The 20,258-nt window shown below is 34.3% G+C and overlaps 3 protein-coding genes across 5 annotated transcripts; 2 read left to right on the forward strand and 1 right to left on the reverse strand.

The window, feature by feature from the left end:
• Positions 1–6,166: 6,166 nt before the first annotated feature.
• Positions 6,167–9,249, forward strand: LOC112775177 (uncharacterized). 3 transcript variants are annotated; one of them, XM_025818667.2, is made up of 6 exons: positions 6,167–6,494; positions 6,724–6,789; positions 7,290–7,386; positions 7,888–8,104; positions 8,567–8,909; positions 9,065–9,249. In XM_025818667.2, the coding sequence occupies exons 4-6, from the start codon at positions 7,956–7,958 to the stop codon at positions 9,128–9,130; spliced, it is 558 nt and encodes a 185-aa protein (XP_025674452.1). In that variant the 5' UTR covers positions 6,167–6,494; positions 6,724–6,789; positions 7,290–7,386; positions 7,888–7,955; the 3' UTR covers positions 9,131–9,249. The 3 variants fall into 3 exon arrangements, with proteins under 3 accessions (XP_025674452.1, XP_025674453.1, XP_025674454.1); XM_025818668.2 differs by having other exon boundaries at positions 6,175–6,494; positions 7,290–7,320; XM_025818669.2 differs by lacking the exon at positions 7,290–7,386 and having other exon boundaries at positions 6,175–6,494.
• A 301-nt stretch (positions 9,250–9,550) lies between these two features.
• LOC112775176 (protein GET4) lies at positions 9,551–14,841 on the reverse strand. Its single transcript, XM_025818665.3, has 12 exons — positions 14,695–14,841; positions 13,814–13,893; positions 12,889–12,967; positions 12,430–12,511; positions 12,105–12,255; positions 11,892–11,982; positions 11,161–11,244; positions 10,942–10,988; positions 10,624–10,752; positions 10,391–10,475; positions 10,033–10,110; positions 9,551–9,946 (listed from the first exon to the last, which is right to left on the reverse strand). The coding sequence occupies exons 1-12, from the start codon at positions 14,740–14,742 to the stop codon at positions 9,926–9,928; spliced, it is 975 nt and encodes a 324-aa protein (XP_025674450.1). The 5' UTR covers positions 14,743–14,841; the 3' UTR covers positions 9,551–9,925.
• Positions 14,842–14,916: 75 nt separating this feature from the next.
• On the forward strand, positions 14,917–17,435 carry LOC112775179 (glutamyl-tRNA(Gln) amidotransferase subunit C, chloroplastic/mitochondrial). Its single transcript, XM_025818670.3, has 5 exons — positions 14,917–15,245; positions 15,334–15,374; positions 16,171–16,226; positions 17,086–17,134; positions 17,232–17,435. The coding sequence occupies exons 1-5, from the start codon at positions 15,024–15,026 to the stop codon at positions 17,305–17,307; spliced, it is 444 nt and encodes a 147-aa protein (XP_025674455.1). The 5' UTR covers positions 14,917–15,023; the 3' UTR covers positions 17,308–17,435.
• The last annotated feature ends 2,823 nt before the right edge of the window (positions 17,436–20,258 follow it).

Here is a 20,258-nt window from a genome sequence, read left to right on the forward strand (position 1 = left end):
ATATTAAAAATAGATCCTAACTTCTCAAATCTTCGAAAAAATTAATTTCATCTTCTTCTCCTTCAATATTTATACTATAACAACTCTATATCACTATCCAAACTTGTTTGTACCAAAATCAATTCACCTTACTCTTCAATACTTCAATTATCCATTTAGAATCTCAGATTTTTATAATACAACACTCCCAAATCCTTTGTCATCATGACACCGCTGCAACCTCCCCATATTCAAGCTACTATAATCTATCCCCAACTCCATCGCTTGCAGATTCGAATTTGGAGTGGCGGCCACGACTACAAGAGCCTCTCCTACGTCTCTCAAGTTTCATTTGTTATCATTGATTTCATAAACTCTAGAAAGATCTAAGTGGACGTAGAGTACAGAGTATCATGGATTCAAGTTAGTGCAACTGTTGGTGAACTTTACTATAGCATTGGCACCAAAACCAAAATTTTTGCTGTTAAAATTTGGAGGACAATTCAGCGACAATGATTATAGATTCTTGATTCGAAAATGTGGACTCTCTGTTGATAACATAATCGATGCTCATATAATTGATGTGAATGGCAGGTTTTTTGATAGAGAAGCCATGGATGAAGATCTTTTATGGGCCATCAAAGGTGGTGGTGGAGCAAGCTTTGGAGTGATCTTAGCATGGAAGATCAAGCTCATTCCAGTTCCATCAACCGTGACACCGTTCAGAATTCTCAGAATGTTGAAATAGAATGCAACGAAGCTTGTTCATAAATGGCAGAGTGTGGCAAGTATACTTGACAATAATTTAGTCCTTGGTCTGTTGGTGTAGACGGTAAATTTAAGCATTAACAAAGAAAATTTGACTGTGCAAATTTTGTTTAACTGTTTATTTCTTGGAGGTATTAATATGCAATTTTTCTAAAGTTTCAGTGTTCCTACCACTCATGTATATCACGAACAAGGAGAAGAAGAAGAAGAAACCAATAAAAAAGAAATATAAAAGAAGCGACTAAATTGAGTATAAATTAGAATCGTGCCAACTAAGCTAGCAGTTGGACCCTCCAATGTGGCAAGATGATGTTACGTCAGTGTTGCGGTAGTTGAGTTATCACCAAAAAGATGCCTAGAAAAAACCACTATAATGTCCAAAATTGTATTTGGAGGTGAAATTGGAATATTGACCATATCAGATAATGGCCTGAATCTTAAAGACTATTATAGGAATTTACTTTTTATTTTCAATATATAGTCAAACAATACCATGTGGGACTAATTTGCCAAGTATAATAAAAATTTAAAAACGAATTCAAAAAATTAAAATTTGTAAAAAACTAAAATGGTCGATTAAAAATTGATTGAAAATATTCTAAAAAATTAGTGTTTATTATTATGAACTTAATTTCGATACACTATACGTAAATCTAATCACATAACATTAAGTTAATAAAAATAATTATTTTTTATATTAATTTTGTAAATATTTTATAATATCGTCCGTGTATCAAAATTAAACTCTATTATTATTTAATAAAGTTACAATAATCTCCAAAACATTTAAAATTTTTATATCATAAATAGAGTTAATCTCAAAATGGCCCCTAAAATTTAGGGACAGACTCAATTTGGTCCTTGAAATTCTAATTGACTTAATTTGAACCCCCAATTTTTAATAAGTGACTCACGTTAGCCCTTCTATTAATCTCCATTAATAGCACCCTTACCTGGAACGTTAAGTGACATGTAGGCTTGACACTCAGCCTTATTAAACGATGTCGTTTCTTCCTTAGCGCGTAATCTCTCTTCAAACGACATCCTTTTAGGTATTTTGGGGTTAAAATTCAACAACATTTCATTACCAATGATCAAACCACTCAAACAAGGAAACTCTTATTTTTCTTCTTCATTCTCTCGCATGCACCATACTGTAGAAGATCAATGTCGCTGCTAGTGTAGGTTGCCGGCAAAACTCGTCGCACGCGTTCCCATTTGCTAGGACGAGGAAGAAGAACCTGCGCACCACTGTTTCTCCCAAAAAGGTTAGTAACGCAAACATTCTACGTTTGGGTTCAATGTTATGTTTTGTGTCTTCTCTTGGTTGGGGTTTACAGACTATTGATTTGTGCTCTATTTGATGCTCAAATGGATTGGATGCATTGTAAAAGTAGATAGTTTTAGTTATTGATCCTCTTCTGTTAGGATTCTTTTTTTTTAAAAGACTGGTTATGATTAATATTAACTGTACAGAGAAAAAAACACATCCAAGTTAGTGAAGTCTACCACTTCTTTATGTACCAATTTTTCCTTATAGATGATTTCAATAGCTGAGCTTTTAGTGTGATTAGTGTTAACTGTGTTTTTTTGACAAATAATTTGGTTAAGTTTTCTGTAATGATATTTTTTTTCTGAAAATATAAAATGAGATAAATTCATAAATGAGTAAATAGATTATGTTTTTCAATGTGATAATGCGTAGCTGTTAATTATAGATAGCCAAAAATTGTATAGCTATTGTTACAGGGAACACTTTTGTATATAAATTTTTACATTTTCTGTTCTGAAAAAAGATTGCTTGGCATGTTAATGTAGAGTCAGCTGATGCATGATATAAAAAGCCTTGGATATTGAAGTTAAGTTGTTAATTGTTTGAATTATATTTGTAGATGGGTGATTTGTTAACCATTGTCTATCATTACAGAGGCAACTTTGTTACAAAGAATGATGGCAGTGTAGTTTACGAAAGGGACAACACGGATGAATTAACTGGATTGGATGAAGATAGATTGGATGTATTTTTACTGAGGGATCACTACAAAGAGTTCGGTTATGCTGATATTGTTGAATGTTGGTGGCTTATTCCTAGTAGACCTTTAAAGAGTGGACTGAGAGCACTTTCACGTGACAAGGAATTGTTAGAGATGTACTATCTTGCAAAAATAAATCAAGAAAGAGTCCACTTATATTTTGAGCATGGAGTTTTTCAACCTCATAATGATGAAGTATATGAGTTAACAGAGTTTACTCCCATTGCTCCTGAAGAAGACAAGGGTGCACCTATCACCACACCAAATCCAATAGGAAGCCCAAATGATGTCTCAGCTACGAAGTCCAATGAAGAACCAGCAATCCAGGCCCAATCCGAAGCACTAGTCCAGGCCCAAGGAGATCCACCAACCCAGGTCCAACTTGAATCACTAACCCAAGCCCAACCTAATCTACCAGTCAAGCACAACTTATCTAAACTCAAGCCCACCTCAATTCCACCACCGCTAACATCAAACCCAAACCCAAAGGAGAAAAAGAGAAAGGACGTTGACGAGGAGCCTTCGAGCAGTAAGAAGTCTAAAATTACAACAAAGTTAAAAAGGGTCTACAAAGAATTCACTTGTACCTATTGTGGTGTTAAAGGACACACAAAAAGAAGTGTTCATAGAAAAGTTGATGATATTGCTTGTGCTCTTGCTGCTGCAGCAGCAACTGTTGTAGCTAAATCCAAATCCTAGGGGTGTACATGGCCCAGCCCGGCCTCGAACACTTTAGGGGCTAATTTAGTGTGATTTCATCGGGTCTAGGGCCAGGTAAGAGTCTCAAAAATAGACCCGGTCATTATTTCGGGTCGGGTCCGGGCCATAGCTCGGGTCACCCGAACTCGACCCGATGGCCCGGTCATCATACACAATTAATATGTTGTGTTATTAGTGATTGATGATGGCTATTCTTATGTGGAATTTAAATATTGTAAACCTTAATATTTTGTGTTATTAGTCATTATAAGATTATAACTTAATGTTTTATGTTTAAAATGCATAAGACTTTAGACTAATGTATAATATTGTGTCATTTGTATTGATTTAAATATTTGGTGTTATTAGACAATATTAGTATTTAGTATTGATTATGGTTATGCTTTAATTTTAGAGAATGGTTAGTTCTTGTTATATTTTTCTAAGTAAATTTTACTATGTGAATTGTGAAATAATGGTTGGAGATTAGGTAATTTTTACATGCTAAAGACCAGGTTTTCACCTGGCCCAAAGGTGCGTAGGTTTCATCGGGTCTAGGATCGGGTTAGGGTCTAAAAATTAGACCCGGTCTATATTTCAGGTCGGGTCTGGGTTAAGTCAAACCCGGTGTGACCCGGCCCATGTACACCCCTACCAAATCCCAATATGGAGCTAACACAAATGCACCAAATGATGCTGCGACAACTGCTGGTATACAAACTGTGGATGCTTCACAGGCTTTAGGGATTGACATCACCTAACCCACTGTTTCACAGCTAGAAATTATAGAGCAAGTAACATTATATAATACATTAATTAATTACATTTGTGAAAATATCATGTGTTTATTCTTAAACTATCAAATACTTCCAATTACATGTAGGTGCCTCCACCTCTCCCTCCACTCACAAGGCTGGATAAGCTGCCGCATAAAGGAAGAGCAACTCCGGGTGTAGACTCAACGCAAGGAGTTAGTTATGGGACAGCGTTAAAGTTGACAAAATTTATGAAATTTGTCCCCACTCCGAACTTCAAAGCACCAAGGAAGAAATAGAGATTAAATTATATTGTCTTTTGTAAATGAATTGATAAATGTAATCTGAAGTTGTGTTTTGAGGTTATTTTGTGGCTATTTTGTGGCTGAAGTTTGTGTCAATGGTTGTTTATATCTTTTGTCATGTCTTGTAGAAGACTTTGTTTTGGAACCTTTTAAATAGTCCTTTTATTTTTGTTTGTAATGATGATACTTTAGACATCATTCTTGGTTTATCATGTGTTACAATGGTCATTGTCATGACTATGATTGACCTATAAAATCATATTCAAAGGTTTATTATTATATATTTTGCAATTCAGAGATTTGGTATATATATGACAAGTTAGTTCATTAATATTATTTGCAGATTTATAATATACTTGATCAGTCTCTTATTTATCCTTACCATTCTATTTTTATAGGTTTAGTCACAACTTCCAATTTATAGAATCGTACATGTTTGTAATATCCTCACTGAATTTGCAGGTTTAGTCACAACTTATAATTTATAAAATAAATTTATATTGAAAAAAATATAATTGTAGTGACATTAATTCAATTTCATCCATTACTTTCCTATACTCAAGTCATAGCCAATGACTACAACTACAAACAAAATAAGAGAAAAACTCAAAATACTATTCCATACTTTTAAAATTCTATTTCAGCTTCTGTTGCACTAATCCTCCAACCCACATTCATCTTCCAATGCTTAATGCTATTTTCATTTTCATGTCTCCCAATCATATCTTCTTCTTCCTCGCCATTTGTCCACACAAAAAGTCCATACCATCTATTTCCAAAAGCCTGTCACAACAAGAACCACAAAATAAATTATGCATATATTATAAAAAGAAGATGTAAATTAAAGAAGGAAGCTATTCAAGAACTTATATTATAGTTTGAGTATCCAAAAAATGGTCTTTCTGGATTTGCTTCTGTTCCAAATCAGTGAAGAACAGGACGCATCCTACAGCTACACCAGTGTGGAACCTTTCCAACTCTAACTCAATTTGAATTCTTTCCCAAATTTTCCCCAAATTTTCATGTGAATGAGGCCTGTTGCAGCTTCCGGAACTTTGGTGAGTACTCTTCATCATCTTCTCCAACATCCAAAAAACGATATCAATTTAAACATTTGGCACTGGTTAAAGTTTTATGTTCATCAAAAGGGACTAAGTTAAGTCTAAAAAAATTCTTTCCATGTCAGCAAAGCTTTATCGGACCACGTAATAGATCCACGTGTCACTTAACATTTCAAGTACCGTGCCGTTAATGGAGATTAACAGAAGGGCTAACGGGAGTCATTTGTTAAAAATTAAAGTTCAAATTGAATCAATTAAAATTTCAAAGGCCAAATTGAATCTATCCTCAAATTTCAAGGGCCATTTTGAGCATAGTTATAAAAATCGGACCGAACCGATCAGTTGGACCGAAAAACTGATGAACCGATCACTTAACCGGTCCGATTGATCATTCTAACCGGATAAAGAATAAAACCAGAGAAAACCGATTTGAACCGTCCGGTTTTGACAAAAACCGGAGAACCGGCGGTTTTGTATAACCGGCCGGTTCGGGAATTTTTTTCCCCTTTTCCAAAAACCACGTCGTTTTGGATTTTTTTTTTTTTTTTTAAAAAAAGAAAACACTCGAACTAACCCCCTTCCCCCTAACCCTAATCCCCTAAATGGGCAAACGGCAGTAACCCTCCTTCAAGTCTTTCTCACCTTATCTGCTCTTCACACCGTAGTTGAAGAAAACCTCACCTCACATCAACTCACCGCCGGCCTGTCGTCTTCTTCATCTCGCCGGAGATGGTGCGCCTCCAATGACATCTCAACCTCACCTCACCGTCGCGTTTTGGGTCGCAAGCCGTCCCCTTCGTCGCGGCTCCTTGCTCCGCGGCTCCACGTCGTCGTCTTCGTCGCCGTCATCGCGTCCTCTCCGTCCTCTGCGTCCTCTCTCGGACTATCGGACAGGTTGGTGGTCTCCTCATTGCTCATTCTTCACTTCTCTGCGTTCTGCATTATCTCTGATTTTTTAATTATTCTATTTATGATATATTTGTTAATTCTTGATTATGAAATTCTGTTTATTGGTGTATTGGTGTTATATTTATGTTATATTTTTAGTTGCTTCATTGTCATGTTTCCCTGATATTCGTTTATGGTAATATTTTAAATATTTCTGAATCTTCTGCCATTGCAGTTTGTGCTTGTTTCGTTGGCTGGGTGGGACAAGTTCTTCACTAGAGGCAAGGGCAACAAAGAAGAGGTGCATAATTTTACCTTCATTGGAAGTCCGAATTCAATTTTGTGACTACTTCTTACACTCTGAATTTGCGGGGCAATTTATCTTCTTCTCATGATTTTACTTGATAAAGGTTCTATGGTTGCTTGTTACATTTAAATCTACAAAAACTTAATGAGAAATTATTTATCCTTCTAATTTATAAACAAAGAAACTAACGAGTGCTTTTTATGTTCTCAATATTTAGAAATCAGGAGAATATTTAGGAAGATGTTCAGGAAGATATATTATTAATGAATTGTAATTGGCATGGTTTCTAAGTTTGGGTTCTCTTTCTTCAATTCATGAAATTACCAACCTAGTTTATGAGGTTCCGAATTTCAGTTAGATATGCTAAATGTGACTGGCATGATTAGGCTAAATGCATATTCTAGCATTCATATATCATTCACAAATTTTGTTTTCGGATTTCCTGTGCATCATATCAACTTGCTTAGGACTCATCTTGTCATGTCTTGCTGCAGAAAGTTGGAGAAGCACCAAACAAGGCTTGAGGTTGTTACTCCATAGAAGCGATATACCAGTTGTTTAATAAGTTGCCCTACTTAGAGTTAGTTATAGGTATTGTATTATTTACCGTTATGGTATTTCTATTACCATGCAAATTATCATCAAAGGTTTTAGCATTTTGTAGATTAGAAGCTTGGCGGCTGGGTTTGAATTTTAACTTTGATTAAACTCTTTCGTAACATGATATTCGTCAACCATATTCTATGCCCTTTGGTACATCATATGAGACGGATTCTTGTAAGTTGAAATTGATCTACCTTTGATATTATTTGTGATACACAACTAAACATATGCATTAACACTAGAATATGTTTAAATAAACATTTTATTATAATAAAAAAAGGGAAGTTACTTTTATATTTTTTTATTTACGTAGAACCGGTTTTACCGGTTTAACCAGTGATTTATCGGTTGAACCAGTAAAGCGATGAACCAGTAACATGACCGGTTTGATCACCGGTTCGGTTCTTACAACTATGATTTTGAGTCTCATAAATAAAAGTTTAAAATTTGTTTAGAACTAATATTCTATCAAAAAACTGTGGTATATAGGAATTTCCCATTTTATCCTCCAAAATATTAAAAGAACCAGACAAAGCAAAAGAAAGCCAGAAGTTCCTATGGAGGAGACGAAGGTGGTGACGCTGAAGCCAATCGAAGCAACTCCGTCGACCTTCAAAGACTACGGTCAGGTCATCGAGGCTTCGCCGGACGGCGACGAGTTCGGCCCCCATGATGCTCAGTTGGACCTTTCCAAAGGGATTCCCAGGTTCCCTTTACCATCACCAATTTTTTACTCTCTAATCAAGCTTCAATTTTTATCAGTTCACAAGTATTCTAATTCCCTTTTCATACACCCTTTTGCTCCTTGTTTATTCTGGTTGGATCTTTTTCTGTCTGCCTAATTAGCTATATATAAAGTGCAAATCTTGGATAATGAGTATTATTAGAGGTTTTATTCAACTATAGATTAGTTAACTTGTATTTGGTTAATCAATGAGAGGTGTTCTGTACTAATCTCTGTTCCTAATTTGTGTTATATTGCCAATATGTGAATACATAAGCATGAATTCGTACTTCTGATTCTGCATTGCTATGCATAGTGTTTGTCCACTAGTTTAGTTTAGTTTAGTTTAGTTTAGTTGAGATAGTGATTAGATTCCTTAATTTTAGGGTGATTTTGAGCTCCAACCTATGCTCCAACTTCTTGAAATGACTTTGTATATAACAGGTTTTACATCATGCATATCGAAAATCGTCCGCTGAAGTTTTCGAATATTACACATCATGCAAGTGTGACACAATGCCTTGGTTCTATTGGTGGCCATGCTTGGTATCTTGGAGTTGCTAAGCCATCCATTGTTGAATCGGACGAACTCAAGGATAACACCGGAAAGAAGATTGTGCAATCACGATGTGGCCATTCGTACGTGCCTCCTGCCATTGATGATGTCCAAATCTTCAAGGTTTCTGGCTCCAAATTTCTTAAGCTTAATCGCGGGACATGGCATGCTGGCCCTATATTTAAAGAAGATGCAATGGACTTCTACAATCTGGAATTGAGCAATACAAATGTAAGTTTTTGGATTTCCACTAAAACTGAGACTTCACTTCTGCTTGAGATTAGCCACCAGATTTAGAGGGAAATGGAGCCCAGTTTGATTGTTTTATTTTATCTTTTTGTTCATGCATAAGGTAGATTTTTCATGTGACTTAATTCTATGTACAGGTGATTGATCATACCACACACAGCTTCAAGAAAGATAATGGAGTGGTCTTTTTGATCGATGATTAATAGCATAGCTTCCTCAAAGCATTTCAACTGATTATGTATAATGTGTATAATGTAACAAGAGTATAATACCACTCATGATACTGTAGTACAATTTATGAAATTTTAGTATTGTGCTTCAATTGGTGTTTCCATTTTACATGAGCAAATGCTTTCCTATGAGGTTGTTGACTATTTAAATAAGAGTATATTCTGATTTGCCATCAATAAACACTGAGCTTGTCTATGGTGAAAAAGAATCCCTGATTATGATAGAATTTAGAAACGGGTCATTCATAAAATTCATAATAGTCATCAGATATATAATATATTGAAGGATACAATTTTGTTTTAGTATCAAGATAAACTTTCTCAAAATATGTGGATAACAGTAGTTTTGAAAGAGTGATCAAATCAAAGCCTTAGTTTATTGCAAGATGAATATTGGAAAGAGTTGTTCTACTTTGATTTATTTCCAAAGCACATAATCTGAAGTAGAATGCCATAATACGTTGCTATGAGAAGAAAATTGTTGCTGTGACATGGAAATGAAAGACTAATAAAAAGCAATCAATCTCCACTGTAGAAGTTTTTACAGCAAATAACTCTTGAAATGAGTACTAAGCAAATTTGTGAATCTAGCATTTATAAATCACAATAAATTCACCAAAAATAAACTATATCAAGAGATCACACAGCTTTTGTTTACTGAGATAGATTGCTCTATCCTAAAAAAGAATGAAAATAAAGGTGCTATAATTATCAGAATTTTCAATAGAAGTTGCTGTCCTATCTGGCAGTGTTTCAACAATGAGTAACTCATTCAGCAGACCCCATCAACTGCAAAACAAGAAATTAAGATGGAACTTTATAATTCATTTCAGAGGATATTTATACTAAAATATATGGTGAGTAGTGTCTCTCACCTTGAATATATCTCCAAACATCCCCATGGGATTCCTTCTCTGTACTCCAAAAAACTTCTCTGCAATGTCATCTAGCATCTAAATCATAATTTTTGCATGTCAATTGCAGCATTTTAGCATCGTGCCAGGACAAAAACGATCAATAAGTATCGAGTTCGAGTGTATTGGATATGTGATCCAAAATCATTCGCAACCACTCACTTTTATTTACAATATCAACATTATATTAAAAAAAAAGTAAGAATCACTGGTTGCACATACTCATAGAACACATTAAATGTGTTTGAGGATCATGCAAGTTAGCCAACAACAGAAGATGATAAAACTAAAAATGGCTTGGTATTGTGAGTTAGCTGACCTCATGGAATGCAGGTTCCCTGTCAATACTTGACTTATAATTTACTCTCAACATATTAAAAAGAGGCAAAGCATCTCTCTCCATCCTACACCAAATTAGAAAGTTACGAAAATTCAAAAAAGTTTGCATGTAGCATGACCAATGAAACACTACAATAGAAAGTATGCTTCATTATTTCTAAACATACAACACAAATTGCTCAATGAATCAATGAAGGATCACAGGCAGCTTACGTTTGCAAAAGATAAGTGATGAACTGCATTAACTCTGACTTTGGGAACTCAATCTCGGTGGATTCGATTTGTGTCTTTACCTCTTCAACTAGTAGGTTGGCATCTCTCAAATTACCTTGAGACAAATACCTGTCATGCATTAGGAAACCACAGAAAAAATAAATAAATAAAGAATCATAAAAAGAAAAGGGAAAAAATATCTACGGACTAGAATTGCAATACAAAAAGCAAACGTTGTATAAGTATCATAAGGGAAAGAGAAAAATGATCATGTAGGCAAGGAATCCTAAGTGAGAATTAATTTCTTAGTGCCTTTACCTTAAAACCGCTCGAGCAATCGCCAGATCATCTTCACCAGGATAGCACTATAATATTATGGAAAGCATATCAGTTTAACCTTCCTCCTAAGCTTATGCCAAGAATGTTTAATTTTTTCAGAAAGGATAAGTTCAAAATTGCTTGCAAGTTTGCATGTCTCAACAGAATTTGTGAAGCTCCTAACAAGGAGAAAAATAAAAAAGGCATGGAGGTGTGTACCTTGCCCAGAAAGTTCACCAGAGTAGAAGCAAACTTCTTTGGATCATTTCCTCTCGTAAAATGATATGTTACTTTACCTATATCCTGCATTTAAAAAGTGAATTGATATTCATTCAAGTGTAAGTGAAGCTTTCCACAGCGGAATGCAAATTCATAGATCTATCAGCTCCAAAGAAGAATAAAAATGGAGCTGCTTCCCTCTTCCAGAAAAGGAATTCTATCTAAACCCCAGAACCGTCAATTATATTTTATTTCAAAACCCAATTAAAAACGAGCCACCATTTCTTACTTTTCAGACATTAGCCACCGCTTTATCTGCTATGCAATGAGCATTTACATTATTATCTAAACTGTGTTCCAAAAATACTTCCTTCAAACAAACTGAGAGTACATTGGTGAAGTTTATATTTCTTCCTCTCATCTTATACCTAATTTCTTTTTTAATTATAACATCTGCCAAATTTCTATGACGGACAGTAAACCAAATCATCCCAAATCATCAATGTTTATTTGTGTTACGTTAATTTTTTAAATATTCAAACTAAAAGAACTTTTACATATCTCCACTGACATGGGCTTCCCCCCACCAAAAATCATGCACAAGACAAAATTCAAACAGATGTTGGCAAAGCAAAAGGGGCTTTAAACAAACTCTAGAGACACAGGTATGGTCATTAGATTTAAGAGGAATGACAATGAACAAGCACTTGAAGCACCATTTTGAAACATACCGCTTCAGGACTTTCCGAATATATGTATTCGGCTAGCATAATGTGCAGTTCAGGAGATCCATTACTATCTGCTCCATATTCGGCTGACCATCTGAATAGTGAATACAATACCAACCAAGCCAGAAATATTATTCAGAAGGAACATGTGACTTTATATATGGGATAAACTTAAACAGCACATATGCTGGATATTTGTATTTTGTGAAGTCTCACCTGATAGCAGCTTTTAAGAATGAGGAACAGCCTTCAACACGTGCCTTTGCCGTTCCGATGTCTTCAGAAAGCTGCTGCACATCATCAACATCCCACAAGTGTTGTGGCAGTGGAACCCGAGGAAATGCCTGATAGATTTTCTTGACAAGATCTATCATTGAGATTCATCAGTAATAAGTAGCAGATTTCATGGTTAAATATTGAGAGAGAGGTATGCATATTTCTTTTCTACACTGACAAAGGGAGACCTTAAAATTATTTAAATTTCGACATATGTAAACACAAGAGTAATAAAACACTGATAAAAGACAAGATTAGAGCGCACCAAGTGTTTTTTCATCATAAGGAATTTTCCCTTTCACCAAGGTCTCCACATACATTGAAGCAAGCTCTGCTCCGCATGTAACCTTAAATATAGAGAAATGAAGCATTAGGCTTTGTTGTTTGTCAAATGTAAAAATCATTGAAGAACAATTCATCATAAAAATTAGAATTTGATTCCTGATTTTTAAATATGTGAAAATTAAATAGAGCAATCAATCTAAATAAAAGGACTCATGATCCTCCATCAACCATTTTCCCTTTCCCACACCAAAAATGAAAAAACAAAAAAATGAGCTCATAGAGTCTCTCAAAAACATCACAATAAAGGAAACAGTCATGCACAATCAACATCTACTTGTCTGATACACTTGCAAGGAAACTAGATAATAGTTATCCTATATGCCTAAATAAAGGTCATAAAAGTATATCTAGAAAGGCAATCATATAGAAGATGTACAACCTGCCCATGAGTCAATTGAAGGCAAGCTCCTGAATGTAGGATATCTAATGCTTCAGAATACCTCTCAGCAGATACATATCTGCAGCAAAACATTTTTTCTTCATCAATGTTAACAACTTAAAATTGATGCACATGTATTAGTTAGTGGAGAGTTGGAGACCAGAGTAATGAAACTTCTCAAAATTATCCTCTTATGACTTAAACAAGCACATATCTATTTGGACGATATAAGAAAAGTACACTGCACAAATTAGAAGAACAGGTTTTATTGGAGAATAAAAATACATAAGCATAGGGGAAGTTATATCCTAAAAGAAACAATAACAATACAAAAAAGAAAAAAAGAAAGAAGAACATCAAGTAAAAGACTAGCAAAGCACCACAGAGAGTTAAAAGATTAAAGACTATGTTACACAAGGGACATAACAGGGAAAAAACTATAGATCCATGAAAATTCCAGCAACTCAATCCACCTATTGGCACCAAAAAACATCATAGGTTGTATACTGCCAAAGAAATTACCTTCTTTTCTCCTCCCTAAAGTCTAAAGTGGCATATAAGAATATATTCCAAACTCTAATATCAAATTCATGATTCACCAAAAATAGCAAAATCGTTCACCACATGAAACTACATTATCCAGTTCTTGAAAGGAGAGTAATTTATGGTTCTATCTCTGCTGAATTGCCTCCTACTGATGTTAAAATCTTCCTTCCATTAAGCTGCAAAGGATTAGCTATTCTAGGCTATTGGCTACACCAATGAGCAACTGGCTATCTGATTGCTTTATGAGCTACTGTTATAAAGTATACACTTGAAAACGAAAGAGAATAACAACTGCAAAACTAATTACTTGTGGTATAAAAGAGAGTCGAATACAATTAGTGGTAATAACTAATAAGTAAAAGTTAGAAACTGTATGAACCTGGCACTAATCGATTTGTACATTTGTTGAGCCCCATAACAGTTGCCCTCATTTATAACTTTCTCCAATTTTTCAATATTCTGCATTTCAGCATAAGAAATAGGAAAATCCTTAAAGAAAAATGACAATAAAAGAAGAGCATAGGCAACACAATGCTTATAAGAAGACCTAGCCCTTAAAAAAACACAGACATCTGCAGAAACTGTGTGAGGTAATATGAACAACCAAAGATGCAAATAAGAAGTCGCAATGGGACCGCAGTATTATTTATCCAATTGTTTGCATGAAAATACTTCAAGAGTGTGCAATTGTCACTACTGTAAATACTGCTACTGCTCCATGGTGCAAACAAGGATAATGGGAAGGAAATGGGGAATACCAAACACAGGATTCAACAGTAACTAAGAAGATAAAAGGGCTTAAGAAAATCAGAGAACGATTCAAAGGTGAAGTAAATGAGTAAAACGTAACTCATCCTATGCAGAATCTATTTCCCTTTTAATCTAAACCTTTTATATAGTAGCAACAAAACCATACCCGCTAGAAATAAAAAAATAACATAATAATACTAATAATAAATCAAAACAATGTCTTTGTGATTCAAGCAAATCAAAATCATCCAAAAACATGATTTTTCAGCCAAATGCAACATCGGGTACTACAACAGAAAAAGCATTACAACAAAAGTTTCCTTTTTGTTGTTAAAGAAACAAAACCAATATAAAATCAATAAGCATTAGAATTATAAAAAACAACACTTTTCGTTTCACTTAGACTACACAAGATGAAACCATGAAAAGGGCTAAATTACTATGATGAGATTTTCACTTTTATTCAGTTTGAACCCAAAAATGAAAAGAGAAGATTGATGGGTATCGTACCTCTTGAGCCGGAGGTAGTTCTAATCTTCTGGATCTATGCCGCGACATGGCAACGATGATGCTCTTTCCTGCAATCCCCTTTTTGATGGAGCTCAAGAAAAATTAGAGCTTTTTCGGTTTTTCCAAATGGAAACCAAACAAAAATTGAGAAAAATAAAAAAAGTTGCCCTTTTGAAAATAAAAGAGATTTTCTATTTATATAAGGACCAAAGGGGTAATTTTGGCTTTTACCCGAGGGACTAAAATGAAAATTTTGGAAAAGTTTGATAACCATGTTGTTTCGAAGCTTTTGAGGATAGAGCGAGGGGGTTAGAGAATTTTGGAGGAAGATGGGTGGCGTTGGTGCTATGGTGAAGGGAGCTTCATATTCATATGCTGTGTTTTGTGGTAGCTTTTTGAGGTCTCCGAGGTTAAGCTTTAGCATTCATAACAAGAAGAAGAAGTTGTTGAAGTTCAGGAGCTTCTCATCAAAGAGCACATGTTCCTCTCTCCAACCACCAGATGTGTCTCGTTTGGCAAAAACAGCTCAAATTTCTCTCACCCCAGATGAGGTTTGTTTTCTTTCTTTGTGGTATCATGTGTTTTATGTTTCACTATTTTGGGGTTTGGCATTTTTTTTTATTAGTTTGTTATTTGCAGATTGAAGAATTTGCTCCAAAGATTCAACAGGTGATTGACTGGTAAGTATGTTCCCGGAATCTTACTATTGTTGATAAAGCAATGATAACATCAGTTAGAATTTAGGTTTTAGTATGTTGGGATTTGAATTTAGTTTGATTGATATCTTAATCTTTATTCTATATAACTCATTTGAATTCAAATTATGAGGGTTTGTAAATTTGGTTGTTCAACCAAAGAGTTAGAGAATCATTAGAATCAATTTAGACCAATTATAACTCAGTAGCCACCATTCCCCCCCCCCCCCCCCCGGCAGAATCAGATCCTAGGTCGCCGCAGGTGAAGGCCACGCTGTGCCTTGGCTCAGAATCGTACTCCGTTCAGGCGAATAAAGGTTGTTTATCAGAGCAACTAGTTTCACTGAAAGAGGAAAGTATGAGCATATTGAAGGAGTTCATAACAAAGCATAACATCCCTCAAGATGTCCCTGATGAGCCATTAGAAGCTTCTTCAGAAGATGATGATGATACACCTGAGAAACCTCTAGTGAAGTCTAAGAAGACTAAGTTTACTTAGCTTTTGAAATTATTATGTTAGAATCTGTATTGAGTACTTTGACATTTGAATTTTGATTCTAATGATTCTCTAACACAAAGAATTTGCTACTTTTCTTTAAACTATGTTTCTTATGTGTTAAATTCTTTGAAAACATCAAAGTGCGGAACAGAACATTCAACTATGGTATAGCTAAAACCCAAGGAGGAATTGAGCAACTGTTGCAACTGTTGGAAGCTTTACATTTTTGTATCTTAGAGGGATTTTGCTTGGTTTGATTATATGGATTGGTTTGTGTTGCAGGTTTGGGCAGCTTCAAGATGTTGATCTCCAAAGTGTTGAGCCCTCCATTAGAGCAGGTTCTCAATATCCTTCATCATTACTTTTCAGCTACTAGTGTTCACATGCTTATCTTCGATAGCATTCACTTTGATGAGTTGCAATATTTGCACACCAAAAAATATGGTGTTTTTGAACACCAAATCTAATCCAATGGTGAAAAATAGAAGTTTTCAGTGTTAAATGGATGCCGGATTAAAATCCGATAGTGATAAAGTAGGTGTTGCCACCGAGTACAAGAATTTGGCATTCAAAGATCATTTTTCCACCCAGATTGCAAAACATAATGCAGCTTAAGAAATGGTTTATCCTAATTGATTCTCTTAAACATCCTAGTAATTACTAAATGAAATAAAATTTATTGCCTTTTAATAATTCAAGACATTGAGAGTAAATACGACTTAATTAGAATGTAAAAAGCATGTTTACAGTTTATGATGAAAAGGATATCTTATAGTTCTCCGGTTCCATCATAAATTGTTACTGCTTAATATTAAACGACAATAGCAGCAAAACTTTATCCCACTAACTAGATAAGGTCGGCTACATATATCGAATAATGCTATTGCGTCCTATTATTTATCATGTGTGCAGTTACTACTTTACATTCATTTGTTGGAAATGCAAGTTTGATGCTATTGATGTCAGTTAGCCAATTTTTCAAATAGTTTTACATGGTGGAGTGATTGATGCTGTTCATATAATACATCCTTTTCTTTTCAATAATTTAAGAGTGTTTTCCTGTTCTCAATAAATTTTTCATTCCATGGTATATGTTCTTTTACACGAGAGCAAACTAGGAATGGAAATAGGATTGATCATTGGCTTGCCTTCATAATTGGTAGTTCCTAAACTTGTTTTTTCTAACGATATCTGCAGAGACCGAAAACAATTTGCGCGACAATGTTCCGGAAACATTTGATCACAGGTGAAAATGAAGTTATCCATTAATCATTATGTTTCAATTGGACATAGTTGAAAAACTGTTGATTCAAATGTGTTGGTTTTCGGTCTGTGCTTCACAGGGATGCGATGATTGGTGCTGTTCCAAGCTATGAGGACCCGTATATTAAAGTTCCAAGGGTCTTAAGTATGGACTAAAAACTTTGTAAAGGTACTTGATTTGATAGAAGGAAACAAGACTATGGTTTTGTACTCTGCATTTCTTGGTTCTTTTTATTGGAAAATGATCTACCTCTTAATCTATATAACATTCATTTTTGTCATCATGAGTTTGTGTCCTGCCATTAGTCTCATTCTCATAAAACAATCATCTGTGTCCTTAGTTCTCAGAAGGCAAGAGTTATAGCAATTGATGCTAAAACTACCAGCAGACACTAAACTATGTTTTTTTTGGAGCATTTGATTGTTTTCATAAGTTCAAGGTTTTGTTTGCAATTTTCTAATCTCCAAAAAGAAAGAAACATTCTAGATATGTCCTATGTGCCAATATATACTACTGATTATGAATATGAATAGTTGATACTACGTCCAATGCATTAATCCATTAATCCATGCCTCGGCTCAGAATTATTCAGAGGCCGTGGGAATCTTAATAGGGACCTTAGCAAACCATTTATTGATAAGTGAGTATTTGCTCCTCCCTATTTATATGTTATGTATTATTGTGAATAATTTAGAATTATTTTTCTATTTAATTATGTTTGAAATTTTATTGATGAGTTCAATTTAATTTGTCTTCATATTATAAATTTATGTTAGGAGAAAAATTATAAATTAATTAAGTTCCGAAAGGAACCGTGATTGAATACGGGACCGTACATACTCATGGGTCACGTTAGATATGGAAAAAGAATTAAAATATTCATAGATAACAAAAAATAAGACAATGCATAAATATTCAAGACGAATATAAATATTTAAATAGTTGGGCATCCTCAGTCTAAAGAGAATCGACCTTTTCGATTTGTTGTTGTTTGGGCTATTTATCCCGAATATAAGAATATTGTGAACCTATCATAGTGATCTGATAATAGAGAGATTCATGGCAAGCTTTTAAAAGTGCAGAAGAATTTCTTAGAGTTTAACTCGAAGGTGTTTGGTAATATTTTTGTTAAAAAATGTGAATTAGAGCACCAGATTAATTATTTGTAGAAGCATTCGAAAGTGGTGGATAACATTTATTTGCATCAGAAAGAGCAACAATTGCTTGTTGATTATAATAATACTTTAGTGCAAGAAGAGCTCTTATGGTTTCAAAAAGTCCAGATAGTAGTGGGTAAGGTTCGGAGATAGGAATACAAGTTTTTTCATGTTCAAACTCTTGCGCAAATGAAGCATAATAAGATTTATGGCCTTTTTCTCAAGGATGAAGTGTGGAAAACTGATCCAAAGATTTTGAGTCGGAGAGCAGAGTCTTTCCACAAAAGCTTATTCTGTCATTTGGATGATATTGATTTGGGTTGCCTTGGTGATGTGTTTCTTCCTTCTTTGAATGAGGAAGCTTGCAATGATCTTACTGCTCCCGTTACTATGGAGGAAGTCAAAACAACTATTTTTCACATGAATTCTTTTAAAGTTCCTTTTAAAGTTCCAGGTCTGATGGGTTTCAAACTTTCTTCTTCACTTTTGCTTTATCATTGCCACAGAACCATTGTTGCTGAAAACAGTGGGAGCTCGCCATCGGAACCGTTTTTTGCTACCCAACAATTACACTAAAACGATCACAAAAACAGAGGTATTCTTGTTTACTTATACATTTCTAAATGCATGCAAGATGGGATTGATAAAAACAATCAATTGAGAAATCAAAGATTGAAAATAGAACACCAGTACGAGAAGATCTCTAAAATGTTAAACAGAAGGTTGCTTCCATGTTACGCTCACCTTCAACAATGGTGAGTTGGAGACACTACGCACTCCGGGTTTTGATCTCACGAACAATCGTAAAGAGTTAATCGGTTAAATTAATTGTAATAAAGGCTTGGAACAAGAAGTCGTTGTAGTATAGTGGTGAATACTTTCGCTTGTTACCCGGCTGACCGGGTATTGATATCCGATAGTGACGATATTTATTACAATTTTTATTTTTATTTTTTGTGTCTCATCTCGTGCATCTCAACCATGCTTTTTTGTAATCTTCAACTGTGATTTCAATTGCTTAACTTTATATTTAATAGATTTTAATCTCAACCGAAGCCTGTTATTACCAAATCTTATGATTGTGTATACTGAGTTTGTCATCTATGAAATAGTCAAATGATAGTGGATTGAATGTTGAATTCGATGATAAAGAGAAAGATGAAAATACCAAGGAATGTAAATTAGCAGCACTTGAAGCTATGAATTCTTGAGTCTTGACAGCAAAAAACTATGAAACGGAAAGAGTAACAGCAAAGCGGGACTAAAGAATGAATGCTAATAGAGTGAATTTCATTGAATGAATACAAAATCAATTTTCAATTCATTTTTTAATACAGCACACTGCTCTGTATTATATATACATATCCTATAGAAAGCTAAAAGAGATAGCTCTCTTTTAACAGCAACTAGTGTGAATCCCGCGCGTTGCGCGAATTGTGTACATAATCTATTTTATTGTATTTATGTATATTTTATTTATAAAAAAAATTAATACATATTTATGAGGAGTTAATTTATTTAGTATATAAATAGATTGATTGATTATTTTTTTTATAATATTGATGTTCAATCTCGTTAAAAAAATAAACATAAAATTTGATTCTATAGTATTCTTAAAACTAAGTGTGCACTTATAAATATTCCTCAAACTTGGCCCACAACTATTTTGAATTTCTTTTTTCACATATATGACATGCTAGAAGTAGTAATCCTTGATATATTACCCAATTGGATTTGTCTAAATAGAGCCTGGATGCTTCAAAATTGAGAATACTAATTTGGATACCCCCTAAACAAACTAAAAGATCGATCTAATTGAACTTCATTTAAAACATATTAAATCGACATTCTAATTTCAAAACAGACACAAAATCACTAAATAGCAAAACTATATATATAGACCTAGTTCTATATTATCACTATTACTTTCAAATAATGGTATAGCAAAT

The sequence above is a fragment of the Arachis hypogaea genome, chromosome 19, assembly GCF_003086295.3.
Source record: "Arachis hypogaea cultivar Tifrunner chromosome 19, arahy.Tifrunner.gnm2.J5K5, whole genome shotgun sequence".
NCBI lineage: Eukaryota > Viridiplantae > Streptophyta > Magnoliopsida > Fabales > Fabaceae > Arachis > Arachis hypogaea.

Bases quoted from the DNA above. Each gene is read 5' to 3' on its own strand.
- LOC112775177 (XM_025818667.2), top strand. From the start codon at position 7,956: ATGGAGGAGACGAAGGTGGTGACGCTGAAGCCAATCGAAGCAACTCCG. The intron at 8,105-8,566 runs GTTCCCTTTACC...TGTATATAACAG, and splicing joins CTTTCCAAAGGGATTCCCAG to GTTTTACATCATGCATATCG. The intron at 8,910-9,064 runs GTAAGTTTTTGG...TTCTATGTACAG, and splicing joins TGGAATTGAGCAATACAAAT to GTGATTGATCATACCACACA.
- LOC112775176 (XM_025818665.3), bottom strand. From the start codon at position 14,742: ATGTCGCGGCATAGATCCAGAAGATTAGAACTACCTCCGGCTCAAGAG. The intron at 13,894-14,694 runs GTACGATACCCA...GCTGAAATGCAG, and splicing joins AACTACCTCCGGCTCAAGAG to AATATTGAAAAATTGGAGAA. The intron at 12,968-13,813 runs GTTCATACAGTT...GTTTTGCTGCAG, and splicing joins TACAAATCGATTAGTGCCAG to ATATGTATCTGCTGAGAGGT.
- LOC112775179 (XM_025818670.3), top strand. From the start codon at position 15,024: ATGGGTGGCGTTGGTGCTATGGTGAAGGGAGCTTCATATTCATATGCT. The intron at 15,246-15,333 runs GTTTGTTTTCTT...TGTTATTTGCAG, and splicing joins TTTCTCTCACCCCAGATGAG to ATTGAAGAATTTGCTCCAAA. The intron at 17,135-17,231 runs GTGAAAATGAAG...TGTGCTTCACAG, and splicing joins CCGGAAACATTTGATCACAG to GGATGCGATGATTGGTGCTG.